The sequence below is a fragment of the Nomia melanderi genome, chromosome 8, assembly GCF_051020985.1.
Source record: "Nomia melanderi isolate GNS246 chromosome 8, iyNomMela1, whole genome shotgun sequence".
Taxonomy (NCBI): domain Eukaryota; kingdom Metazoa; phylum Arthropoda; class Insecta; order Hymenoptera; family Halictidae; genus Nomia; species Nomia melanderi.
Genome location: NC_135006.1, coordinates 18,496,755 through 18,523,992, shown reverse-complemented (window position 1 = coordinate 18,523,992; position 27,238 = coordinate 18,496,755). Strand labels below are relative to the sequence as shown.

The following is a 27,238-nucleotide window of genomic DNA, read 5'->3' as shown; positions in this document are numbered from 1 at the left end:
GCTAGCTGGTCGCGCGTTCGAAAGTTGTTCGCGGCTTCTGCCTTTTCCCGCGAAATGTGTTTGGCAGTGTAGAAAATTGATTGGTAGATTTGCGACGTTTCGTTCCCATTTGGTCGTCCGGTTACGATGGCCCCGTGCGGCTGTTCGCGATACGGGGGAAGACGCGAAAAGAGGCGCAAAGAAAAGTTTCCGCTGTTCAAAGCACCGCTCCATTTCCTGTAGCTGCAAAGCCACGGCCTGGCCCGCGCCGTGGCTCTGGCTACCCTCGAGTGTCAAGGGTTGAATGGGGCGGCGTGGTACGCGGCATTCGGCGACGACGGTGTTACGTAGCCAACGGCTGTTTCGCTAAGTTCGTTACTGCGAGCATAAAGGCTCGCGCGCCGACGGCTGAAAAGAGCTTTGCGAAAAGGGAGACAGGTGAATTAACTTTTTATGCAAGCTATTATTATTCTCGCTTTTGGATGGCGTCTTTTGCTCGAGATCTTTGTGGACCGTTCGAATAATACTGTCCGAAGAACGTGTCCCAACCGTGCCAACCACCTGAAACGAGATCTTTTTACCTTCTCGAATCGTTAATGAATGCCGAAGACGTATGGTTTTACACTGTCGCGTAAAATTCAGACTCGATTTCATCGAACGCGATCAGCTGAGATTAGCTGAGATCAGCGGAGATCAGCGAAGATCAGCGAAGATCAGCGAAGATCAGCGAACATCAGCAAAGATCGGCGACGAGACGAGGAAGAACGCGCGAAAGAAGGTACTTTCGAAATCCATGGCTGCCGAATCAGCCGAGTTCGCCGAGGTGCGTTTCAAAGAACTTGAAGCAACGATGTCGACGTTGATATTAACGTCGATGTCGATGTCCCAGCGCGAGTTGGCCGGTTCCCGGACAGAGGGCCGTAAAAATTCGCATTTTTCGAACGCGGAAAGAGAAACAGACCGGGAGGCAAAATGATGTCGGGTAAAAAGGCCTCTTCCAGCGGAGTTACCGAAACAGCGAACGTGTGGGATGATCCGCAGAGGTGTAAGTACGCGTGTACGTAGACGGGTCTCGCTGGCGCGCAAAAGCGTTTAGGCGCGCGCGCGCCGCGATTACAGCCGGGAGGTACGGCGCGTTAGAGGAGACTCTCGCAGCACGCTTTGATCTACCGCTCGTTCCCCGGACATATTATACACACCGCGCGAGGTACCTATCGATCCCGCGAACGACTGGGGGCTTAAACGTTGCTCTCGGCTGCTCGCGTTCGGAACGAAGACAGGTCCCGAGGGTAAGGCTGCTCGCGAGCGATCTAGCGCGAGACGCGTCGATAAATCCTCCACGCCTTCTATTAATTTCAAACGATCTCCTATGGCGCGAAGAGTGGGACGAACAAGAAGGTGGGGCAGCCTTTAACGACGCCGATTCGTTGTCTGAGCGCGCATCGGGCGTATTAATGTGCTATTATACTAGCCCGCATTGCATCCTGCCCGGCGTTATTTATTAACGCGCCGCGACTCTACGAGCCGTGCCGCGACCGAACCGCGCATGGCTTTTCCGTCTCGAAGGTACACCGAATTTCGAGCGTTTCTTGACGTTTCGATCGTAGCGTCGTCGATATCCAGACGTACTGTTTCGCAAACGAGGGAAGGAAGCAAGAGTACCGGCCGAGGCGGCAGATTTTTCAGCGGCCGCCTCCGATCGGTACCAATGGGAAACGTGTCGGAATTTCAGGGTGTATTGTTCGTGACTTGGTAGGTTGCCAATTCCGAGTTCCCGGGCACAGTAGCCGGTGCCGGGCATCTCTCACCCCGCGATCTTCTTATTAATGAGCTACCCGTTTCCATCGGTGATTTACCGTTTCCTTTTGTAACGCAACCCCTTTTCGCCGGCCGGCATTCCATGCGTCTTCGCGCGCGACCCCTTGCTGTCACGGCACGCCCAATCAATTTTATTCCGTTCGATCTGCCGTTCTACCCCTCGAAGTAACGTAGAAATAACGATCGAGCGATCGGCCAGAATCGAGTGTCGCGCTGGGGATTGCGGAAGATGCGGATAATTGATAGCGCAGCGACACGTAATCACCCTCCCGATTTCACATTTATCGGTGAATCCACGGCCAGCTGTGTATCGCCGGAACACTCGCGAACCTCGTCCGCCCGTAAAAACGAGAAGTATTTCGCGCGATACGATGCGGCGAATAAATTTTTATTCATTTTCCAAGCGTTTCCGAGCATGTTGCATCGACCTGCGGGATCCGCGCGGAATTATTAAAAACTGGGTCACGAGATTGCGTATTTCTATTTCGTTTTATTTCGTTTTATTTCGTTTTATTTCGTTTTATTTCGTTTTATTTCGTTTTATTTCGTTTTATTTCGTGACACGACAGAAAGAGGACAATTGACCATCGGACGGCGCACCGTTCCAACCATTATTTCAAAGGGACCGTCGTCGTGCGTCGTGCAACGAAACAAGTTATTCCGAAAAGGTTATTCCGATTCTGCGCAAGTATTTTCGAAACTCGCGAAATATGTGAAGCGATTCGGTAGACGCGTATAACACGGTATTAGTTTCTCATTGTTATCCGTGATCGAATGGTGTGTAAAATCAAATCGAACGAACGTAAATGCCCCTGGGTCGTGTTGCGCAGGGACGACAGAAGCCGCCTTAGATTTCGGATGGACGCTGGCACGAGTACTGGATTAATTAGTAACGGTCGGTCAAGTGGACGGAGCGGATCGGAGAAGTCGAGAGAAACGAACGCACGAGAACGCGTCGGGAAGCACGACGGAACGGAATTAATTATCCGAGAACCGAAGCGGGGTTCGGCTTGTATTAAAACCGCGAGACAATTCCATATAGACGCGTTCGTCTCCGGTATTGTTCATCGCCGGGTCGGATATCGTTGTTTCTGGGGGCTCGATGCGGCCACGGCTCGATCGATGCATCTCCGCGTTTCCTCCGCGTTTCCACCGCGTTTCCACCGCGTTTCCTTCCTTCGCGTGCCGTCTAGATACCTTGTTCCTTTCCCTTGCAGTCGTATCGGAAAAAAGGAATCGGGAGATTCTCCGTTGAAGGTACGCTGCCGGATACGTTGAATGATTTTTATGGGTAACAAGTTACTTTTCAGGCGTCGAATTTACGATGAAAAGATAGCTACAGAAATAATAGATGTACCGGAATCGGTCGGAGTGGCAATTTGTGTTTATTGCACAGACACATGTACGATCGTGGGGTAACGCTAACAGCGCTTTGCCAGCTGCGTCGCGGTTAGCAGTGAAACGTTAACGACGAAGATTAACACGCTGACCGGGTTAGACAGTCGTAAGACACTAAAATAACGCATTGCGAGCTTGATACTGTTTCGTATATTATTGTACAGTGTGCTAGTTACATCTGCGCGACCGTTCGAGAAGAGACGGAATTAAATGTTGCACAGTCGAGAGAGAGTTCCCTACTGCTCTTTGTCGAGTAACAAAGGTGCGTCAATTACGCGGAATCGAAGAGGTGAAAAGCATCGAAGAGGGACTGGAATGCAGGGAAAGGGTTGTTCCACAGGCAAGCAGAAAGTAAAGCAGAAAGTAAAGCGGAAAGTAAAGCGGAAAGAAAAGGAAAAAGGAGAAAAAGGGAAAAAGGGAAAAAGGGAAAAAGGGAAAAACCAGTGGTACAAACAAAAGAGGAAGCCGACTCGAAGGGCCACTCCTCTCTTTTTCCGTGGCTACGTCCCTCGTGTATCTGACACGTGTTTTAACGCGTATCGTTCGACTGGGGCGTATCTGGGTCACGCTATCCGACCGTTTTCCAAAGTCCTTCGCGCTCTGCAGTGCGGCGTTTTTACGGCCACTGCGGTAGAGTCCTCCCAGGATCGCGATGCTAAGCGGTAATTTTCATTCCTCGCTCGCCTAGCGGGCCCCGGGGAAACTGAAATTCTCCGCGTGCAGAACCGGGGGTGATGGCGGTGGCGGTCGCGGTGAAAATGTCAAACAAACGGAATCGTCTCTGACTCGAACGATGGAAAGCTTAAAAATTTCAGTCGGCCCTCGCTTCTGGAAAGGGTTCGCGGGGGTTGAAGAGGGTGTCGCGACAATTTATTGCCTTTTCCGAGAGAAGCCAGACTTTCTTCTCCTGCTCCGTTCTCGTTTCTTATTCCATCTGGTGTCTCGGAGAGCTTTATATTACGGTTTTCTTTCTTTCTTCTAGTTATTCCGAGTTATTACATTCACTGTTCACGAGGGTAGGATTCTGGATTCGGCGCGTCTGGTTCACCGAAACGTTTCTTCTTTCCTCTTCTTCCTTCGACTATTCTTATTCTTTTCAAGATGGAATCTATACGTTGATATTACAGATTACGAAAACGTCGATGAAAGGAGGTTATCGAGGGACAGCGCGGTTGCATTATGCGTCGCGTGCAGTTATTCCTGACAACGAAGAACATGCCTCTACAGATTCGTCGTTTGTGCAGCTTCGCGTGATTTACATTAACAAGATTAATCGGCTGTTACGTTAAGAGTGCGAAACAGGGCTGGACAACTATTACCCGTTGTGTTCGAACAAATTTGATGGTTAACGATACTCGAGATTTTATTAACATTCCGTGTAGACGGTTAAATACTTTGATCCTGATTTTTCAAGGAAGAGTGCTGGATGCGTGCGCGATCGATTGTTCGGTTAGCCGGTAGCATTCTCTGTCCCTCGATCCCCTTTGATCGGATCGTTCTATTCCGCCCCCGCCGAGCATCGCTTTTATTCATCGTTTCTCTTTAGAATGAAAATCGTGGCTCTGCGCCGCGTTCCGTCTTTCGACGAGACACTCGGAGGCGCGTGCCTTCCTCGGCATGCATATGCATGCGGCCTGGACGGAATCGAGAAATGTCCTTTAAAACCCCGTGCATACCTACTATCGAATATCGACACATGCTTCGTTACTTTTGTGTAATTCGCGTCGTTGCGATCCACCGGTCGCCGACGAAACGCGACGAGACGCGACGAGACGCGACGAGACGCGACGAGACGCGACGCGTCCACGGGAATTGGGTCAAGGGGGGTGGAGAGCTTGAATTCTTAATGTGCTGTTCTTCTCGGTGCTTTCTCGCCATGAAAGGGTTAATTTTTCTTGCCTTTAAAACTTTGAACATTGCGCTCGCTCTTATATGTATTTTACGAGTTGGAACAGTGATGAAGTTTGAATATTTAGCGCGCCGGAGCACAATGTTCTTCGAAACAGTTATCCGATGCATAGCTTTTATTGGTCTATCGATTGAGATAAGAATTAGAAATATTAATGGTCGATTTTCAATGAACGTATCGCGAAGAAAATAGTCGCGTCCAGAATAAAGGAATGACTGGGTTAGGGGATTAAATCGGCGCTAGCAACCTCGAAAGTGACCCGACCTCGAAACTCTGTCTTCCAGAATAAGAAGGAGAAATTGGCGGGAAAATAACCTGCTCGACGCGATCTCGATAACCATTTCGATAGCGATTTCATCGAGGTTGCCGAAGAGGTCAGGATATTAGAAGCGTCCCACGAACGAACGGCCTCCGAAACGAAGTGGACGTGACGCGACGCGACGGTTCCGGTGGACTTCCGGTTGTAAAACGGGCCAGGATCGATCGGCGGAGATCGAGTGACCCGAATAACACCGGTCGCCGATTGAATTTCATTTGACCGATTATTTATTTAGGCGGACTGGCAATCCTCCTCGGTGGAAAGATGTTGCCACGGAGTGCAGGGGAGCGGGGAAAACCGATCTAGGAGTAGATACGGCCGAGAAACGATGGATCTTCATTTCCGTCCTGCCCGGGAAATCAATTGAAATTGTCTCTACCCGGCCGTCCAATTATTATGCGTTCGTTGCGTTCGACTGTCTTTTTATGGGGAGTGGTTTTCCTTCGCGGTAGATGGTTTGCTCGACTTGGACGGCCCCTATGAAATTAGAATATTGGGTCCGAGGAAAATTCGGCCCTCGGAATAACGTTGCGTTTCGTTGAAACGTTTGAAGGAGCGATCGAAGAAATAAATGAAAAATCTAATGAAATATTTAGCACGGTAGGATTGGTTTTCCTCGCAAGTTGGAACCACGGAGGAAGAAAGGTTGAGAACCGCGGTCCCGTTCTCATGGCGGATAAGTTTCAAGCTAGACAGAGTCAAGCCTCTCGGGATACGGGAAATTGTTTCATAAATCACGTGTTAGGTTCGCGCGGCCTAGCCTTGCCGTGCTCTGTATAGACCTCGTTACTCCGCCGATGCATCCAGGCGCGTCCCAGCCCTCGCGCCGGCCATCGTCATCCCCGCCTTTTCTCCGGGACCTTTCAAAGGATTCTTCGTTCGCTCGGCACGAGACGGGGACGACGATAACGACTAGCCCCGGCGAAGTGTCGGACAATGGGCTCGCATAATGCTATCCTCGTTGCAGTGGGAGGATGCAACGGGATTGGACAAATTTCCTGTATCGTTCTCCGATTAGATTTTTGCGACGGAAGAGCTTTTTTCCTCGCGCCGGATCTTCCTGCTCAATGTTCTATTATCGTCGCAAGGAGCACGCATCGTTCCTGGCGCAACCTATACGAGCGTGTGCTCCGATACAAGGCTGGGTCAACGGAGACGCGCTCGGGCTCGAATCGTCTTTGCTCTGCTCTTTGCGCGTTGCGTTCGGACCGTTCCAATTTCTCGGTAAACTCCGGTAAAACCGATTCTATACGATCGTTATTCTTGCTCCTTCTCGTTTTTCAAGGCAACGGTCGAGACGCGTGCGAACCATCGAGGATGGAGAGAAAGAACTTCTCTCTTCCGATAACTGTTTCTATTTCCAGCGAGTCGGAGGCGGCAACTTTTTCGCCTCGCGGATCCATTTATTTCGAAATCAGTGTCGAGCTATTTCCTGCGCGGAATGAAATTTACGCCGAGAGAAAATGGAGTTCGCGAGACGCCGTTGAAAATTTTCCGACCCCGTCACGGCACCGCACACCGCCGACGCACCGAGCCATCCGACGACGCGAGAGTCATTTCGCGATAAGGGCACGGCCCGCTTGTTCGAATTTCCCGCCGTCGAGCACAATCCAATTTACACCGAAGAAGCTCAGCGGCCCTGAAACCTACATTCTTACACATTCTTGTACATTCTGTTCTTATATATTCTTAGAGAACGTTCTCATGGCGAAGTATCATTTTTATTCGGGATACACAGTGCTCGAATAAACAAGGACCATCTGGAACAAAGACAGCGGTAAAAGCTAAGAACAATGAATCCAGGACATGGAGAGTTAAACGAGAACAGAAGCAGTCCGCTTGCAAAAGAAAAGCTTCGTACAAACAGTCGGCGAGTTTTGCTCGCGAGCGATTTCGCGGCGGCGACGTCCGTTAACGGATCTCCCTTCCCGTTTCGGAGGTGATCGATCCCGACGCGACAAAGAAATTCAACCGGTTCGTTCGATCGATCCGCTCGGAGGATTTTCGACGAGCTTCGAGCAACGAAATAAACAGTGTTTCCCGACTGCATAGGTATCCTCCATAAAAGCGCGCGCATGCATAGCACGCGTCGGCCACAGGAGAGTTTTCTTCTAGAGAGAACTAGCAGGTTGTTGACACACCGCGCGCGGGCAAGTTCAAAGCTGCCGTATGAAATCCGAGGTTCCTCGTGGAACGATGAAATATTTATTCGCCAGTTGAGTCGCTCGATCTCCTCCACCCACGCTCTTCTGTCCGAACGCGGCCGGTCGGAAGCGTCCGACTGAAATATTTATTACCGAAAAACTCGTATACGTGCTCATCTCGGCGATTGTCGCGCTCAATTTGCACCGACGGCGGTAAACCTTATCCCGTTTTGCATTTCGCTTATCGGATCGTGATCTCGCGCGTTTCCTCTTTCGAGTGAAAATCACGAGTAAAGCGGAAGAATATAATGCGCGGACACTCGGGGGTCTTAATAATTCATCCGATTGATCGGTGAATAATCAGCTCTTTTCAAAAGCTCAACGAAACGGCGACGAAGGCTCGAGACATATTTTTCCTTGTTCCTTCGAATCGCCTACCGCGACGTGCACCACCGCGACGTGAACAGTTAAGGGGTTAAACGCTGACCGGCGAAGCGGATCGAAATCGTTCCAGACATTCGCGGGAAATAAATATGCCCGTCGCAAGTTCCAGAGAACCGGTATACGCGTGACGCTCGTAATCTCGACTCGTCCGCGTCTGTATCGTCGGATCGAATGGTCGACGACAGGCAGTGTGCCGTCGCTTGAAATTAATTAGAACGTAAAGTCGTATAGATAACGCGAACTAGTAAAAGATCGCGGTGAAAGCGCGCTCGATCGTCGCGCGATCATCGCACGGTCTCGCAAGAATGTTTCGAGACAGATCCGCCCCGGCGGTACTAATCAACCTAGTTACGTCAGAGACAATCTCCGCTCGTAAATCAAATTGCTGGGATTGCCGTGATGATAATTCACGCGAAAAGTCCTGCGTCTCCCGTCCCCTTTACGCTCGTGCTCGACGAAAAATCTACGAGCCGATCATTCGAGTCGTCGAGACGTCGGCTCGTTTCGCCGCGTGCAACGATATCCCTTCGAATCTTTCGATCGAAAGACGCGACGCGTCGCATCCGAACGAGACTGGGGAGGATCGCGCGATACAGTTTTCCATCGCGAACGTCGTTCGCAACGATTCGTTGAACCAGAGAATCGCGGACAACCCGACACCGCCTAATACTTTCTCCGTTTATCGCGGATCGTGGTTGGAGGCTACTTATCTTAATTGGGAATGATAGCCTGTATCGCGGGCACTTTTCAATTAGAAAACTCGCAGATAAGTGTGACGCGAGCATGACAACTGGATCTCCGGTAAACAAATCCGCCCGTTCATGTTTCGAGAGAGAGAAAGAGAGAGAGTCTCCTTTGATAGTTGCACATCTTTTACTATCCGTTCCAGAAGAAACGTTCGAGAAAATAAATATGGACAAGAAAAAATAAAGAGTTTCCGTTCGCGAGACTTTCGGTTCGCGTTGTTTGCCGCAACGTTTCGCTCGATTCTTTCAACATTCCTCTACGGGTTGTCCTCGATAACGTACAACGTATTCGATCGAATAATCGGGCTGTCCCAGTTTCGGAAGACGTTTCGGTAACAAGTAATTTCGGAAACGAATCGGTTATCCGTACGTTGTCTCGTAACCGGAATTCAGCCGCTTCGTATTCAGTTTTTCCAGAAAAGTTGCATAATTATGCGATAGTACGGGGACGATAGTTTCACTCGGTTGCGAGAGGTTAACCAGATAAGGAGGTCTTTCCTCGTGAACGAGAAAAGCACGGGTTTCGAACGGAGAGACACGTCTTTCGATCTGGTTGCTAAGGCGTCGACGCTGCGCGAGAGGAGTGGTGGCTGCCGCGTAAATCTCCGGGATCTGGCGTCATGTAGGAGATTTTTGTTTTGGCCGAGAAGTCTGCGGCTAGCCCGTTTAACGGCGACGTTAGCCGCCGGCCGCGAAAATAATCGTAAATTCGCCAGCTGCGAGGGAATACTGGACAGAGTCCAGCAACGGGACATACGGCTGCCTGCCCCTTCTGGGGCCGCGGTTAATCAGCCGTCATGGTAAACTTAACCCTTACAAGTTTGTGGGACAATCCGTTTATGCATATTACTGTTCTAAATGTGACGGTGGGTTATAGGACTTCGTATCTCGTCAAATTTAATACGTTTACGAGGAAGTTCAAGATTCCCGGCGGCGGTGTCTCGCGACAATCGACGCGCCCAGGCTTCGATCCAACGATTTTTTCGTCCTCCCTTCTCTCCGGCGATTCTCCCAACTCCCAGTTTCGCGAGCCGAGTCTCGTTTCGCCGGAAAGTTGAGAGCTCCTCGAGGAGAAGTTTCGCGCACGGTGCCTCGGAGAATCGAGAGCACCGTGGCGACCCTCTTAATCTCGAAAACGAAGGAAATTTTCGCGAAACGGAGAAATTGAAAATTCAACCGGGGCTCTCGTCTATTCCGGCCGCTGACATCTGCACTGCTGTAACGTATTCCGCGAAATAGAAACTCTTAATATTCCTGATTCGCGGCGCGAATTCGCTTGGAAGGTAAACGTATTTGAGAACTTTGCTTTCGACTCGGAACTCGAAGATGAATCTTGAAACCGAAGAGGCGATTCGTTCTCCACACCTTTGAACCCGTTTAACGATCCTCCGTCGAGACAACTATCGCTATCGAATTTTCTTCTCGGATATTTCTTTATTCCCAGTATTCCCGGATAAGAAAAGGTAGATTTAGGGCATGCCTAAGAAATTTAGCTTCTTATGCACGACGCCGACGTACGGGTACGTGACGGTTTAAACGGAACCCGGTAGGGGAGATTCCCCGACGTTATTCTGCCTTAACAATCTGTCGATAATAGGCTGGTGGAGTGTCATCGAGCGGGTAAAAAGGAAATCGAGGATTGGCCAGGGTGCCAAGATCCAGCGCAGCTGGGTCAGGACGTCGAGAGGGTTGCTCCCGTTAACGTTCGGACGATGGTGTAAAGAGCGGCGGCAGAGCTAGGTTACCTCGGCCGAGAGGACGCCTCGGCTCACCTGTCTTTGTCGTTTCCTCGAGTCGAGGGAAGCCTGAAGCAGGCTGGTCAACGTACCTACCGGCACTTGTGATTCCTCGAACTTTGTCTTTGTTTCGTGAATTTAGAAAAGAAAATCTGTTTACGTAACTGGAATCCGTTTCAATTGCATCCATCGTTGTCCGACTGGATCTCTGATTCGCACAAGAAACATGGAAACGTAAAGGTCGATTCGAGTTGTATAAAAATAAATAACTGTCGGCTCGAGAGTGGAAGATCCAATGGGTGAATTAGCCGTGTATCGGTTCGCCGCGTCGCCACGGTGTCGACGATAGCGTTGATTCGGTTGCAGCGCGACACACGTACGAACGTCGATCCGACGCGGTTGCAGCATCGTGTCCGCGCGTAGTACTCTATTCTATTCTAAGCGGTATGCGTGCACCGTTCGAAGCTTCTGCCGTTCGAGCTTCCGCGTTTGCCGTGGCAAGAGAGGAAGCAGCCGCTGATGCAGTCGAGCCCTAAGTGCACCGAGTGCTACGCATCAAGGCGGAACGGTACATCAGAAGTTCGCGCCCCGGTACCCTGGTCTCGAGACTCGAGAGTCGAGACGCGTGGATTCGAATGGCGGCGTGCGTTCACGCGTGCACAAAGTCGAGCCCCGAGGCGATTCAACCTGCGACGATAGCGGGGAAAATGTACGCCCGAAATCGGAGGATACGTACATTGGAATTTCGGCGCTACGAGAAAGACGAAAGGTCTCGTGGCCTAGCTGACGCGAAAGATCCTAGGTATCTTCGGAAGGAAAGTCTAGCTAACGAGCAGAAGAAAAAGTTCGGAACGAACGGAAGACGCGACAAACGACCGCGCTCCTTACGGACAACAAAGGAAAGAGAGGTATTCCAATCAGAAGTTGGCGCAAACTTACGAAAAGAAACAATGATCGGGGCGCGCGGTAACGATGCAAAGTTGAAAAAGGAAGGCCAAGGTATATATACCGGCAGCTGGGAAGAATCGAAATGTTAGGACTTGGTTGGCTAGTTGACCGTTTCTCACGGAACCGAGTGATCTACGAATCCGACTCGATCGAATCCAGAATAAATCCATAGAAATATTCGTCGTTTAAACGACCGTAGAAGCGATGCATTATTTGCCGGTGTGGTCAATCGTCGAAAGGGATTCGAGAGATCCAAAGACGGACAGGGCTGGTGGGTGGGGAGAGCGAGGAAACGGTAACGCACGGTAAGTGCGCATAGCGCAACGGGGTGGTTCCTCGGGCTGTCTCTCTCTTTGCCGCCCCTCTCGAGCATTTTGGCCCCCCTCCCATAATGTGTGTCGGTGGGTCGATCGGTATCTGGGTCGCGGGTTTTGGCAGTGCGAGCCCAACCCCTCCCTCTGGCCGAGGGAGAGAGTTCTCTCTCTCCGTTGCTCCGTCGCGCGATCATCCCTCCACTCGAGGACGCGACGCGACGCGACGCGACGCGACGCGCTGTGCTATATCCGCTGCGGATTTACGCAGAGAGTTTCATTTCGCTTCTTTCACTCTGTTGCAGCGAGCGCGCGCGCAGGCATCGATTAATCTCGGTAAACAATCGAGACTCGCCGGGGTATCGTCGGGGGTCCGGATTATCGGATCCCTTCCACCCGCTGTCGTCCGGCCACGGCTTTATTTTCGCTTCTTTCCATTTCTGCGAATTCTTTTCGAAGCGTCGACTGTAAGCGTGCTCGATCTGGAAAACTATCGAGTTGATCGGCGAACGACGGGAAAATCGAAAGTCTTGCCGCGAGAGATCGTTATAGCGATCTCGAGAACAGATTGGCCGAAACGTTATCGTGGCAGTTCCTCTGGTATCGAGAATCGGCAAAATCGCAACGGCAACTCACGAATCTCGGTCGAATCTCTCGGTCGTTTCCGATCGAGTTCTACGAATCGTTTAGGTGGCCGGATCGTAGCGTCGATAACACGGCCGATCGACACTGCTCGAACGCGATGGCTTTCGAAACGAACGTGTGCGTGGCTTGTCTTCGAATGTCGATCCAGTCCGCGAACGTTCTCTGGGAAAATTGCGATCGATCGTTGATTCGTTCTTAGGCGTTATTTCATTACCGCTGTGCTGCTTTTTTCATTGATCGCAAACGATGACCGTCAAAGATATTTTTATTGTACAGAAGAATAGATCGTCCGATCTTTTACATAGTAATAGCGAGGAATCGCAATCGTTGTTAGAAAAGATGTTTGAAACAGAGGGGGGGATTGAACGTCGAAAGATGGTTTCGAGACTCAGCCCTCGTCGCTAAAGATTCGGCGAAGGAGTTGAAAAATCTTTTTAAAGGGAATATCCCTGACGCCGCGCCGGCTGAACGATCCCACCCCTCGCACCGCCATCCCAAAAGGTTTTACTGCGAAAAACTGGAAAGTTCGCTTCGCGCGTTTCTTCCAGGATCGCGATAAAACGGGGCGGTGAAAATCGTAAATTACTCGCTGGCACCTTTTACCGGTGGTCGAATAAGCTGCTTAAAAGAAAAGGAAAAAGGAACAAATAAGAAAGACGACGAATCGACGAATAAAAAAAGAGAAGCGATTTTATTCGATCCCTGAAAAAGTTCTCCCATAAAAAAGGAAAACTAGCGCAAAGCGAGATGAAAACAATTCGATTTAAAACTAGTATCCGAAATGTTTGCATTTTCAGCGAAATAGCTCGGAGAGGAGATGGAATGTTTGCGAGTCGAACTTCGTTCTCTCTGCTCGAACTTTCCAATGGTTTTCTCCTCGGTCGATTCGAAAATTCACGATTAAATCGACTGCCGCGTCGCTCGACGATAGAAAGCGTAAATGACGAGAAAGCGAAAGGATTAGCCGGTGCGCGGGTGGTTGGGAGCAAAGGGTTGAGGAGCGAGGTCGCTCGTAAGGCGTAGCCGGTGAGGATCGCGACAAAAATCCGGCGATCGTCGAACGCACAGGAAAAACACTGTTCGTGGGCGTCGCGCGGGATGCCCCCTCCGCGAATAGAGCGGATGATTCAGTGCGGCCGATGGTTCCGCGAGGAGCAAAAGGATAACACGATCGGCGGCCGACCGGCGGCACCCGTGAAACCCCTTGATTGCACGCATCTGCGACTCGCGTGGCTGTTTTGCACGTGCCGCTCGGCTATGAATAAACGCGGCGTTACATCCAGCCGGCAGAAAAACACGAGACGCGTACACCCCCGCTCATAAGTATCGGAACACCGCGCGCGCGCGCGCGCTCTCTCCTTTGAAAAGGGAAAGAGACGCCTGTACACGCGTCGATATTCGATTGCCTAAGAACCGGTCGTCGAGAGATTCGCGAGATACACTGTACACGGGACAGATGATCTTTTTCGGGTGTCGAGGCGGAAAATGCCGCGGACGAGGGGGCATCGTCACCGGAAACCGTGACGCGTTCCGCTTCGACTCCTTCGCTTCTGGATCCGATCTTCCGACAAGACGCGTGGGAAGCTGGAATCTTTGCTCGCGGCTCGTAATTTATTGCCTGTTACGCGATACCGAGTGTCCCGATCCATTGCCGGCGCTTGGGCTACCGTGCTTTTAACGCTAATGCCGGGACATTAATGTTCCGGAAACCTCTCGCGGAACTCGCAAGGAATTTTACTCTGGCGAGAGCATCGGTACACGAGTACGCACCGCATCGATGGACCGGTAATTTACTTCGGAGACTCTACTCGGAGGAAGAAACGCGATTAAAGCGGCGAGCACGGTTTAAGAATCGTTGAATTCTGGATGTCACGGTCGATTAACGATAGAGAGAACAATCGACGCAACAGGATCTCGAATATCCGCGTATCGAAGAAAAAGGGGGAGAAACGGTGCATCCTGTCCGGATGCAGCCGGGTCGATATCCAGCGGCGACGCGTCGGTAACCTACGTTCGTGCACGCTTATCCATTAACTGCTGGCCACCGCGGTGGATCGGTGCATCGCGACGCGTCGCGGAGGACACCGGGTTGTTTCGTGAAAACGCGAAGGTTCCGCATCCGTCGCGAGAAACCCGTGGTGGCCGCCAGTCGCCTTGGTTTATCGTTTATCGCGCGACACCATCGGGACAGATTTACCGGGTGTCGATCGTTACCTAGATTCCTATTCGGACGAAGGAGGTTCGCCGAAAGAACTCGATATTTTTCACTAATTTTCAAAGCAATCAACTCGGTGGAATGAAATATCATTGTATTTTGGTAGGATACGGGTTCTCGGCGTTTGTCTTTCGTCGCCGAAATGATTTCAACCCAGTAACCGACTTTCGAGCCAGCCGAGGCGTTTCCGTTCGCGGCGAAACTCCTTCGGGGCTCTTAAGACCGAAAAGTTTCTACCCCGGAGGGATAGAAGGGAGGGGAATAACAGCGGTCCTATCAGTCCGCGGCTCACTGGAAACATCTTAAGCATGGCTCCGCTCTGAAAAGAAATATTATCGGAAGCGGAATAAACGTTTCATCGGGCCACGATTCCGCTATTCTCGCGTGAGATTCGCCGATAGATCGGACCCGGACGATTTCCCTCGAATCGGCCAGTCCGTGTTACTCTCGCCTTTCCGGTGTCGATTTGCTTGTTCTCTTACTCGCTTTTATTCGCGATTAACAGACTCGCTCTGATTCGGCCGCAATCTATAAGGAAATCGCTCTACGATTTGAAATCCGTGTTACAACTCGGAAGAACCCTCTACTCTCCTCTACTCTACTCCACTCTGGTCTACTCTACTCGTCGGAAGAATGATTTGGCGAAACGATTTGAGGAACGAAGAAAAAATCAGTGGAACCAAGGATCGGAGAAACGGTCGGTTTATCGTAGAATGTGTCGGGTCATTGGACGACTCGACAGGAAAATTTCATCTCCGAAGGGATCTTTGAATGTATCGACAAGGGTGACTCGATACTCACGTAATATCTGTGATTCAGTGACATCGCTCCTTTTCTCTGGGTCCGGTCGCAGCGTCCTTTCACGAACGAAAAACTCTGGCTGGGCTCTCCGGGAGTGTATCAGGCCCGTTCCAAGATTTTTTCCCAGGGTCTCTCTCGAATCTGTCGCTTCCCGTGATCCATCGCAATCTACAATTCACATCCCCCTAAAACGAACGATGAAACCGGTCACGAGAGAAACGCGGAGAAACACCGATGAAAATCTACCGGTACGATCCTCGAGGTCGACGATCCGCCGTGCTGGTAATTTCCTCTCTTTCGATTCTTCCAATTTTCTATTCTTGTTTCTCGACTCGATTAGTCTCCTCTTGTTTCTACCTGTTTATATCGATAGCTCGGCCGGCATTTCGGTCTGCCCGGATCGATTAATCGGTTAATCGTCAGTCTTGCGTGATTATTGTCGAGGTTGCGGTTAATCTCTGCTCTCCCCATTATTGTCGTTTTGTTTCTTTCTCCATTGAGATTCGTGCAGGAGTGTGTGTGCGAGGCGCGCACGATCCCGCGTACCGCGTACGCGCATCTAGGTCACTGGCTGCTGCGGCTCGCTTCCGTCGTTGCGGTTCTACTCAGATTTTCTTCTCGGACTCGCATGGGATCCTTCTGTGAAAAGCGGAAAGAGAGAGAATCTCGTTGACAAAGGTTCCGAATGCGACCGGCCGGTCGATCTCGTGAAATCGCGAATCGCGCGACGGATCGAGCCACTCTGTTTCACCATTGATCGCGGATCTACGCGGCTTGATTGAAATTTTCAACGAGCCTTCGAACCTTACGGCTCGTCAAACCGAATAGCCGACCCTTTCAGACCGGTATTCAATGAAATTCGTTTATACGCCGATTCATTGGCGAGCAGCTGAATCTCCTATGAAATGTTCTTCCATCGTAAACGATTCGAAACAACTAGAATTTCTTTTCCAATTAGTCTGGAGTTTACCGCGTAACGTACTTTGAGTGGGCCGTTTCGTGAATTGTTAAATAATTCGTAAATACCTATCAATTCGGTCGAGTAAGAAGAAAGTTTCTGGGCATAAATGGCACTTTGCGAGTAGTGGGACCGTACGCTTGGAGAAATAATTGCAAAGGTAGCGGTGAAGCGCATTCCGATACCCAATTGAAAAAGGCCGCGTTTAGAATGATATTCTCGCAAAGATAACGCCACGACGGTGGTCGCGTCTGGCGGCAAGGGGCCGCAAAATGCCGGGCGGAGATAAGATTCAGTTTCGAGGAGGAGCCTCGGGGCTCGAGTTTTTGCTCGAGCCAGGAATTCAGCGATTCGCTCTGATTTCAACAGCGCGACGGTAAAACGTTTCCTAAGAAACTCGAGTGGCGTTTTGCTATTGCGGAACGGAACGTCGCACGCGTGTGTCGGAAGGAACGAGACTGGACATTTTCTGTCCGAGGAACGAAAGAACGTCGAAGAGAAGGAAAGCGTGCGAAGGTGAAAGTGGATAGAATTGGTAAAACTCCGAGGCGTCGTTATAGCATCGTCCTTCGAGGAATTCTCTCGGTCCGTCTCCTCGGTTCCGTACGGGCGCGCGAGTAACCGGATCGTTGCTGTCGGTTGCGAGCAGTTCGAGAAACGCGTTGGGTCTGGTTCGAATCGGGAACCGTGGGCCTGCTCGCGCGACTCGTCGCGGTCACTTATCGTCCCGCGAAGAGTAACAGCCGTCCCACGACGCGACGGCGTGCTCGGAAATGCGCGGCGCACCCGCGCGCGAATAAATAGCTTGCACGCGAAACGTCAGTTTTATGGCTCGGAGCTTTTAGTCCCGCCTGTAAAAACGTCGCGGTCCATTAGCAGCAACGGCGATACGAGCGTCGCAGCGCGAACAAAAATCTCCCGTCCGCTCGACACCGAGGATTTTCTTTGCCGACGAGCCGCGACAACGCGATGCCCTCCAATGGATCCACCGATCGGGGACGAGCACGGTCACTCGTACGAGGGAATACGATGGAAAAGAAGCCGAAGAAGGTGGTTCCGCCGACGAGAAGAAAGTTTCCCGAGCAATGCTCCTGAAGCGTGTATCGGGTGTCGGTGCGCGAGCCGATCCGGTTTCGCGATCCTGAGCCGACTTCGAATCTGGCTCGTTAGCGCGATCGAGATTTCAGCATTGTTCGAACGATACGAACGCGTAACGATCCGTAGTCGATTTCGCCCGACCGATAACGATACCGGCAGCGAGACCTATTCGTCCGGTCTTTCTCTGGTATTTTTCTGGTATTTTTTCGCGATCGACGATCAACGTTGGAAACATTATGGCGGAAGAACGATAGCGAAGAGGAGGAGCTCGGCCCGGTTCGCGTCGCCTATTTTCGCGCGCGATGCGATCGTTTCACGGGATGAAGGTCGCGCCGGGTGTGTTCTCTGTATCGGAACGTGGCGCGGCCGTTTCGCAGTGTTGGCCCCGGGACCGTGCCAGAGGGAGAAACTCGACGGAAAGTTGAGCGAAAGCAAAAGGGGACCGGTTCGTTGCAGATAGCGGGGTGTAGCACACACGCCACTGCTCCTATTGTTCTTCGTTCCTGAGAGACCGAAGTGCTGCCAATATCGGAACGTTCCGGCGCAATATCGGGTCACGAAGTCCGACCCTGTTTCTGGCAGCCGGGTGATAACTCAACCGACGCACCCGCCACCGCCGCTAGCATCGATTCGATCGAATTCACCGTAATTACCGGTCGGATTAAACGCCCCGCCGAAATGCAACCCTCGCAATCTAACCGGTCCCGTCGAATCGATCCCGTATAGAACCCGTTCCCGTTCCCGTTCCCCGATCCCCGATCCCCGACCCCCGACCCCGTCCCGGCACTGCTAGAAAACTTCACTGGCGAAAGGGATTCCCTGCCACGGGATTAACTCGCGTCGCTATTAGCTGCATCGCGCTCGGAAATGGAATAATTTATTAACTGATCGAACCTACCAGTCGAACACGCCAAAAGAATGAAACGTCGGACTCGCGAATTTTCCATTCTCTCTACAATTTTCCTTTCTAACGTTCAGTCGCGATATCCAAACGGATTTCTGGACATTCCAGGAATTTAATGGTTAACGGTTATTACGGGTGTACCTTGTAACTTGGGATTCGAAACCGAAGTACAAATACAGCAATGAAATTATTTCCGTCGCCTTGCTGTGATTCGACAAGATTCTACGGCCGAGGAGTTTGATGAAGCTTAAGATGGCGTGGGTGGTAGTATTACTCGCGCGATAAAAGAGCCGATAGCTATAGGATTATACGATGGAAGGAAGAATTTACACTCCGGATAGTCGTGTTACGACATCCGTTAAGTGGAATCGAAGGGATTGTTGCACGATTCTATAACCATTAAAAAATCGTCTATGGTATGCACGTGCTGTACGTATTATACGTATTATACGCAAACGTATAGATAACGATCGATGGAAAATGAACAATTCTAGCAACTGGAAAAACAATCTGGAAAAAAGAACGACGAGATTACGAGCATTCGGCAACGATTACGTGGTATCGGTGGACGGTGATATTTCTATTCCCGGCAGGAAAGGAAAAGGAAAAGGAAAAAGAAAAAGAAAAAGAAGAAGGGAAAGCACGTTTCCGATGTTTCAGCGTCTCGTTACCGAAACGAATCGCGCGACACTGCCACCGCGAGTAGAGAGTAAGGGCGAGAAAGTAATCCCTTCCGATGGGTAATTAGGAAAGGAAAGAGGCGCGGGGTAGCGGTACAAGCAAAAAAAGAAGGAAGGAACGTAATTTGTCCCGGCTCGTTTGCAGGATTTGTAGCCTCGAGCCGGTCGGGCCACGGCCGGGCCGCGGCGGTACGCGAATAAAAAGAGGTGATGCGTTCCCGGTCCGTGTCTTTATGCGCGCTGCCAGCCTCCGCAAAGTGTCGCTGTCACTTGTACAGGAATAAGTTATGAAAACCTCCGCGACGGTGGCGATGCCGACGGCGGCGGCGGCGGCGGCGGCGGCGGCCAGGGTAGAAAAGTTTCGATCCCTCTTTTCCCGGGACAGGAACCTTAAGCCGCGCCCACGCAATGTCGGATCAACTGGAGGAGCAACCGCGAGATCGGACTAAGAAGACGCGAGAGTCTCCGATAGAGTCGAATAACGCGTGGACCGAATTTGCATCGAGAACACGTGCTTGATTGTAAACTCGTATCGACGGGAACGGACGGGACGCTATCGGATGTGACGCGCGTTTTGCTCGTATGCTGGCAGACTCTCGTCGAACGATCGCCACCGATGAAATCTAAGCAACGCGAATATTAGTCTAATATATGAATATTAGAATAATATTCTGAGCCGACAAGTAGATACTACCAGATACTCCGTTACAGATTTATCTGTCGAACAAATAGAGCATATTATTATGCCTGCGTATACGGGTTCGGTCCGCGCGGCGTTACAACCATCCTACTTCCGTAACGTCGAGCTATCGTATTATTGTTCCGTCGTACCTCCACGCCATTCTCCGTTGTCCCGATGCTAAAGCTAATTGCCACTGCAGCGACGCGCCAGAACGAGTTTCCGAAATAGCTTCTATAAACTGCAGCCTAGATAAACTCCACGGTAGAACGGTCGCGCGAACTTTTTAGTGTAATTTCGCTGTAGGTCTGCCAAATAGCCTACGGCTTATTGCAACGCGAATGCCACAGCCACCAAACTCGGATCGACCGAACACGCGTGGCAGTCGCGGAATCGATCGAAACCGCGAAGAAATCTTCAAAGGAAGTGTACGGAAAATATATCTGGAAGGAGCGTCCAATTTTCCTCATATTTTTCCAAATATTCGATCGGAGAAGAATACGTTTCGCGAGAGTTACAATTGACCCACTGTTGATTCTTAACGTCGTTACTAGTTTGGAAGCTGACGTAGGCTGCGCATCGCGAAAAGTGTGTCAGGAGGGTTGCAGCGAGGAATTTTCTGACCGCGACACGGTGATCTTGACCCGCCCAAAGCCGACGCAGAACGAACGACGCGCGGTTTTCGGTCCCGACCCGGCGACGCGGGGAAGCGGAGAAGCGGAGAAGCGGAGGAGCGACGACGCGGCGCCCTCCTTTCGTCCATCTGTGCGTTCCTCTCGCAATCGGTTCGAGGGCAATTCCTAGTAGCCGCCTGGGTAATTCAAGATCACCGAAACTGGGAAAACGATTCGTCTGCCCTTTAACATCGATAAGCTATTTCCGAACGCGCTATCGTCGTTATAAACTCTAGGAAATGGACGCTGCCGCGTCTCGACACCGGTCGCAGAGACTCGCGTTGAAATCTGTACGCGAGAACTATCGCGCGTTATTGCCCCTTTGCTCTTGTCTTCGGTCGCGCGACCCTTTTAAAGGGAACGTATCAGTGCCGGGCACGAATAACCCTGCCTACCGAGTGTCTCCGATTCAAACTACTCGAAGCGTTTCGAATCGAGCGAAGAAAGAAAATTCAATGAAACCTACAAAACAAATAGTCCTTGTAAATTCTCGAGGAGCGAAAGAGAGAGGGAGAGATGGTCGCGATTGGTTTTCCGACCCGACGATTTCTACGAGACAGTTTTGATACCGTTCGACCGACGCGCTTCACCCGGTGCATCGGTAATCCGTAAATGTCTCGGTTGTAAATGGATTCTGTCTTGCGCGTGAATTGCCGTAACTCATCGCGAGACGCGCGCTGAAAGTGTCAGCGCCTAGATTAAGCCGCGCATTAAATCAGTAGTATCTGCACCGGTGATTCATTGAAATTATTGTTCGCCTCTAGGGGAATTTCGCGGCCGATTCGTCGAACGTGTTCGAGAAGAGAGGATCGAGAATATTTTTGATGCATCAACGATCGGGGGAAAATTCGAAGGCTCTAAAGGTGAACAGAAGAATATCAACGAGCAATCGACTATCGTCGCATCAGGCTTGCAATTAGTAAAGTTTCCATCTATGGTTCGTTCGAAAGTAATCGATGCTTCGACGATAGCTTCGATGTTTGAGAAGTTTCAAACTTTTCGTCTACTATTCTCTTGCCGTTATCAAGATACAAGGGATGCAACGCGACCGGTGAACCACCGCATCGAGTTACAATCGATCGGGGAGTTGATTAATAGTCCAGACAGATGATAGTCATTTGCTACCGTACGTAATTGTTAAATAATTTAACTGTCAGCCGCAGAGCAGCGAAGTGCACCGTTGTTGGTGTTCGGCTCGGAGAGGCGTGGTGAAGACGTAGCCGAAGAAAACGAGAGAAAACTCTCTCTCTCTCTCTCTCTCTCTCTCTCTCTCTCTCTCTCTGTGCGCTTGATTATACGTGATCGAGCAAAATTGGCTCGCAGTTCGTCTCGCGTAAATCGGCTTCGGATGGAAAGTTGCAGGAAGTTTCGGGATTCGAAACTCGCGAGTGTTCCAGCCCTGAAGAGGACCAAAGTAATCCGAATAATAGAGCCAAAGTTCGACTCGAAAAACGGATAATTCCGAGAGGACTATTTCCTTGCACGTACGATCGTTGAGTCGAGGATGAGAAGGAAATCTAGGGAAACCGAATTGAAAATGGCGCGGCGGGGTGCAAGGTGCGAGCCATCGTCCCAGATCACGCGGAGGGGGATGAAAAACAAAGATCCGTGGCTGGTGTTGATAACGATGGACTATCCGTTGTTTGCGCAGATTAAATTCATCGATCGATCCTGCAACGAGAAACGAAAGGCTCTCTCTCCATGGTACGCGCGGAAGATGGCCACGGTTCTCCTAGCCCATCAGCGTTCCTGGTTCCTGGTTCGCGCGAATCAATAACCCTCTCGACGACCATTAAATCGGCCGATAAACTCCACGCAACGCGAAACGAGGGAAAATCTCCGTGTCTATCTCTGAGTGTGAAATTTCTATAAAGTGGCAAAAATGACCGAATACCTTCCGGACGAATAAACGAATAAATAAGTATGTAGATACGTATGGAATACGCGTGTCTCGGATGTTTCTCGTCTAATTGGAGGACTACGCATTGTTTGCGACCAAGGGTCCGTGTACTCGATCGTTCGCGATTCCACGGAATCGTGGCGCGGGGTTGTGCTTGCCTTTCCACGAGCCTCTTCGGCATCATCGAATCTAGCGGTGCACGACGAGGAAAGGATGAAACTGTTGATAATCATGCGGACGAATACGGCTGTATCGACTCGTCGACGTATCCGCAGTACCGATTAATCAACTCGCCCCGGTTTCGACAAGACGCGCCGCCGCCAGCCCCGCTATTGGCATCGGAGTTCACTCGGAACGTGACGCCGCTGCGGTTCCATTGCACTCTGAACCTTCTCCGCGAACCTGCGAATCGATTCGTCCTTGGCTTTGCAACTCCCGGCTACTCGCGGCGACTTATCTTTCAAGTTTAGGCGCGCGGTGCTCCGTTCCTTCGGGATTCCCCGACGAAACCCTTAGGTTACACTTTCAACTTTCACTGTAACGCGTCGATCGATTTATTACCTATCCGATAAGCCGCGATGTCTCCTAATTTACTTTTCTCTCGCGCTTCGTTGCGAAGAACGATGCGTGCTCGGGATTTTATTCGCTGATTTTATTTGATCGCCTCGCGGAGGATCGTTTGTTCCTCTTCGTCCGATGATTTTATCGCCCAAGATCCGAATTACACTGAAAACCGGGGAGTACCAAGTCCAGCAGAATAGTCGATCTATCGTCGGATTTTTAACGTTACAAGGTATCTAGAAGTTTATCTCGCCGAATACTCGATTCCACTCGGAACTTTCACCAGAACGCGCGGACTGATTTATTACCGATCCATCAATCGTCCTCTCCCGCGAGATTGACTTTTCCATTCGTTTCGAAAACGAAGTACTGGATTCCACTTGAAATTTCCAGGAGAGCTCGGAAACGAATTTATCTTCGAGTTACCGAGATCGCTTCCCTCTCGAAACTAATTATTTAACGAGATCACAGAGAGAACTGCACCCCGGAACATTTTATTTTTCATTTTTCGATAGTATTCGTCGTTCCATCGTCGCGTCGTTCCGTCGTTCCGTCGTTTCGCTTCGGATCTCCGCTGAAACAAATTTATCCTTCGATATCCAAGTATCTGTTTACCGTTCCGCTGCTTTGTCAAAAGCAAACTCCTCGACGGTGTTCCAATTATCGGGAATCCCGTACCCGATGGGATAGGCGATTCTTACGAGACTCGCGCTTTCTCGGCATTCGTTCCACTCTTTAGCGTTTATCCTCCGAAATAATCGTAAACGCGTCTTCCTCTTCGAATCGATTCGCTACCGATATCCCGACATTGTCGCGACCGTGACTCGTTCTCGCGTAATAGTGGAAATCTCCGGTTGTTCGAGGAAATCGATCCGATTCAGGATTTTCAGTCGAATGATTTTTCTGAGCGTGCCAAGCAAACGAATGAATTTCCCGGAACGATGTTTACGCGGTGCGCGTTCCGCCCGGTACTCTCGGTGCTGTCGGTGCTGTCGGTGCTGTCGGTGCTGTCGGTGCTGTCGGTGCTGTCGGTGCTCTCGGTGCTCTCGGTGAACTCGGTGGACTCGGTGGACTCGCTGACGCAGTGCATCCTCAAGTTCCCAAGTTATGAACTTTCTTCTACTCCAGTTGGTGACCTACTAAAACCGTGCATGTTCGACACGCGTTTTATCCCGGATGGTTTTGCTGTTAACCATTTCTCCTTTTCTCGAGGAACATCCCTTCCGATCGGTGTAGATTTGTTCTCGGTGAACCTGGCACCGATGACGAATCTTCGTTTCTCCTCTTGGCGACGTTGTATCGCTTGCCGCGATTAATTCCGAATACAATAAAATAGGATCGTGCGAATATCATGGAATGTACGAAACCTGGATTTGTCCGTTGGCAGACAAGCAGGAACATCGACCGTGCGTAGAGAAGGAGTCACGCGTGCCTTTCGCGTTCGAGACAACGATCCGGTAGCTGGGAGCACTCGGCGACCGTTTCACGACGCATTATCAAGGAACAAGGAGCAACTAAGCCTCTGGTAGCTAGCTGCCCTCGGCTTTCCCAATTATCGTCGAAGATGCGATCGATCGTCGGTCCAAGAGCATTCCCGAATCCTCGCATCCCTTCGACTGTCCTTCCGAGGATCAAACGAATCGGAAAGCACCGAAAGAAATCGAGGACTCCGGTGTGCGGTAGTCGGCGGTGGTCGTTCTTGTACGAATTTGATAAAAGGGACGATCCTCGCGAGAGCGACTCGGTCCCGCAGCTGACGAAGAGAAAGGGAACTGGTTTTCATCGATTTTTTCCCAAGCGAATTCGCAGGGTCACCGGCGGAGAAAGCACCTCGGGTTGCCCGTTATCCGTTGATCCACCCCTCCGAACCGACGACTCGCGACTCGCGACTCGCCTGCCGAGAAGTCTCCTCTTCTCCAGGGAAGACGCGAGCCCTGCGAACACACCGGCACGTACTGGCGCAGCGTAGAATTGATTCGCGGGGCTGGTAACGCGGCCCGATCGTAACGAGAACGGGAACGCGATCGCGCGCCAGTTCCTCTTTAACGTAATCAATCTTCCCTGGCAGCGTCACCCGGAAACAGCCCTCCCGGCCGCGATCCTAAATGATTCTTCGAATCGAGTCGTCCGCTCGATCGAACGCAGATTTCCCTTGGGATCGATCGCGAAGAAACGGAAAAGAGGTTCGAACGGCAGGTTCACAAGGACCGATCGGACGCGATGCACTCGTCGCGCGAAAGTCACCGGAGATTCTTTCGATCGTAGAAGGAGACCGTTGGATCCCGTTGGTTTGTTCTCACTGGTCCGACCGACACGGTTCCGGAGGTTTCCTGTCGTCTGTGCCGATGATGGTGCACCGTCGAGGAGGGCGAGTCGAACGCGGTTGAATCGTGGACAGGACGAGGACGAGGAGAACGCGCGAACCCGCGAAATTGCGACGTCTATTCCCGTTTGTTTCGCGCGTCGGTCGGTCCTGAGCCCGCGACGAGCGGGACGTACACCCGGCGCTGAATCGCGGCCAACTGAGAGGGAGAAAACAGCCCCCTAGATAGCTACCAGTCGGGTTGGCTGTGGCATCGCGCACGGAAACCCCCTGCGCAACGCTCGCCCCATCCTACGATCGGTCTGTCGGCGCGGAACGCCGACGTCGAGACGTCGCGTCGAGACGTCGAGACGTCGAAACGACCACGGACTCGGTCCGTCTTCGATCAAACCCTTTTGCGCGCTCGTTCGATCGTTCGTCATGCCATGACCCTACCTAAAACTCCAATTTTCCCTTCGATGGCGAAACGACAGTCGTCGACTCGCGAACTCGAAAATATTCTCCCACTTTCATCGCTGATTCGGTCGTTGGGAAAACTGTTTGTCGGAACCGTTTATTAGCCCGACGCGAGCCGGAAAATTCTGATCTATTTAAATGGTAGTACGGCCACCGTCGATTAACAATAAAAATTCGTTCTCGAAGAGTCGTAGTTCATCTTTGACGGCAGTAAGAACGTGCAATTTTTTACCGTTTCTCGCGGAACACTGGAAAGTTCCGTTCAGAAACGATGAAAAATCGTTCGTCGTTGAGCCGTCTCCTCTAAGGGGAAGTTATCGATAATGGAACAAAGAGCCCTCGAAACGCGTTTCCCCGGGAAACCGGTGTATAATCCCGTCGCTGTTGTATGGCGTATGGCGTACGGCGTAAAGTTGCCTTCGAAGCAGCGATAAAATTACCGTGAACCTGTACAATGGAATCAACGTAGCAATTAGCACACGGAAGCTCCTCTGCTGCGAGCTAGGATAACAAACCCGATTAGACTCGCTCGTTCAAAGCGACTGGGCTGCACGAAAATTCCATGGATATTTTTTGCTTTTCGATGGAATCGCGTTGTCCGTTCGGTCGTGTCCACCCCCCCCCCCCCCCGGCAATTACCTCGAAAAACGAACTTAATGGCACGTTTCGCGTTGCGAGACGCAGTCGGGTTCGAATCGTTTCGGAAATTATTCATTGCTGGATCGATAGGATTGACCCGCGAGAGTGCGTGCCGCGAAGAGCAAGCGATTCGTAAGCCAATTTCACGGTTGCCCGAGTTTTCAACTGAACTTTGAATAACTCGAATTAGTCTGGTCGACGGTTATCCGATTCTATTCGTAGCGTTCGTTTCGTCCACGGATATTGTTTCGAGAATTATTCTCGAGTACCCTTTCCTCGATTTCCAGTCGCATCGCCCCTTACATTCGACAACGATGAAAGCGACGACTGACCCAACGACGAGGTGGCACGATCCACCGAGCGGAATCATGGGGCCGCGTTGCGGAAAACCATAGCGAATCGAACACCGTGATAAAACGCCGATTCCAGGATTCTGTTCGAAAGACGGGCCAGGAAACGATTTTACCTATCGGTCGCGATCCGAATGCGGAATAAATTGCTCGACAATGAGCACACTTTGTCCCCCGTTTTGGTCGGTCCCGCAGAGATTCTTCGCTCTCGACCCCGTGCCGCGAGGGGACACGGATAGAAAATACAATGGAATCGCTGTTCGTGCTGTTCGCGTGACAAACTAAGGGTGATGACTGGCAGAGAAAGAGGATCGGGAAGAGAGAAAAGGGTAGGTTGCGGCGACGACCCTCCGAGTCTGGTATCGCGGACGAGGCGGAGGATGATCTTCGGTGGAACTAATTCCGTGCGCCGGAACGAATCGCGAGTCTGGGACGCGGTACTTTTCTCGATTAACCTTCCGCTCTGGCGGCAATTTGTCACGAGTTTTCGAGGTGCACGCGCTTTTCGTGCCGCCTCGAAGATCGTTCGAGTATCCGATTCGGTCGAAACTTTTCGAAAAGTAGTCCGTATCGTCGCACCGGATCGAGCGACTCGTTTCCTTC

The 27,238-nt window shown here is 51.1% G+C and overlaps 2 protein-coding genes across 5 annotated transcripts in view; one reads left to right on the top strand and one right to left on the bottom strand.

The window, feature by feature from the left end:
• Nucleotides 1-24,456, bottom strand: part of LOC116427315 (facilitated trehalose transporter Tret1-2 homolog) — a 68,964-nt gene extending 44,508 nt beyond the window's left edge. Inside the window, exons 1-3 of one of the 2 annotated variants that reach the window (XM_076370256.1) lie at nt 22,465-24,456; nt 15,660-16,052; nt 15,414-15,598 (exon numbers count right to left, since the gene is read on the bottom strand). In XM_076370256.1, coding sequence (XP_076226371.1) covers nt 15,414-15,437 — 24 coding nt within the window. In that variant the 5' untranslated portion in view covers nt 15,438-15,598; nt 15,660-16,052; nt 22,465-24,456. Of the gene's footprint in view, nt 1-15,413; nt 16,053-22,464 lie in introns of both variants that reach the window. The other variant, XM_076370257.1, reaches the window with a different exon arrangement.
• The window catches only part of LOC116427318 (Mediator complex subunit 20), a 92,819-nt gene that overhangs the window by 58,132 nt on the left and 7,449 nt on the right, over nt 1-27,238 (top strand). The gene's annotated exons all lie outside the window — the stretch shown is intronic.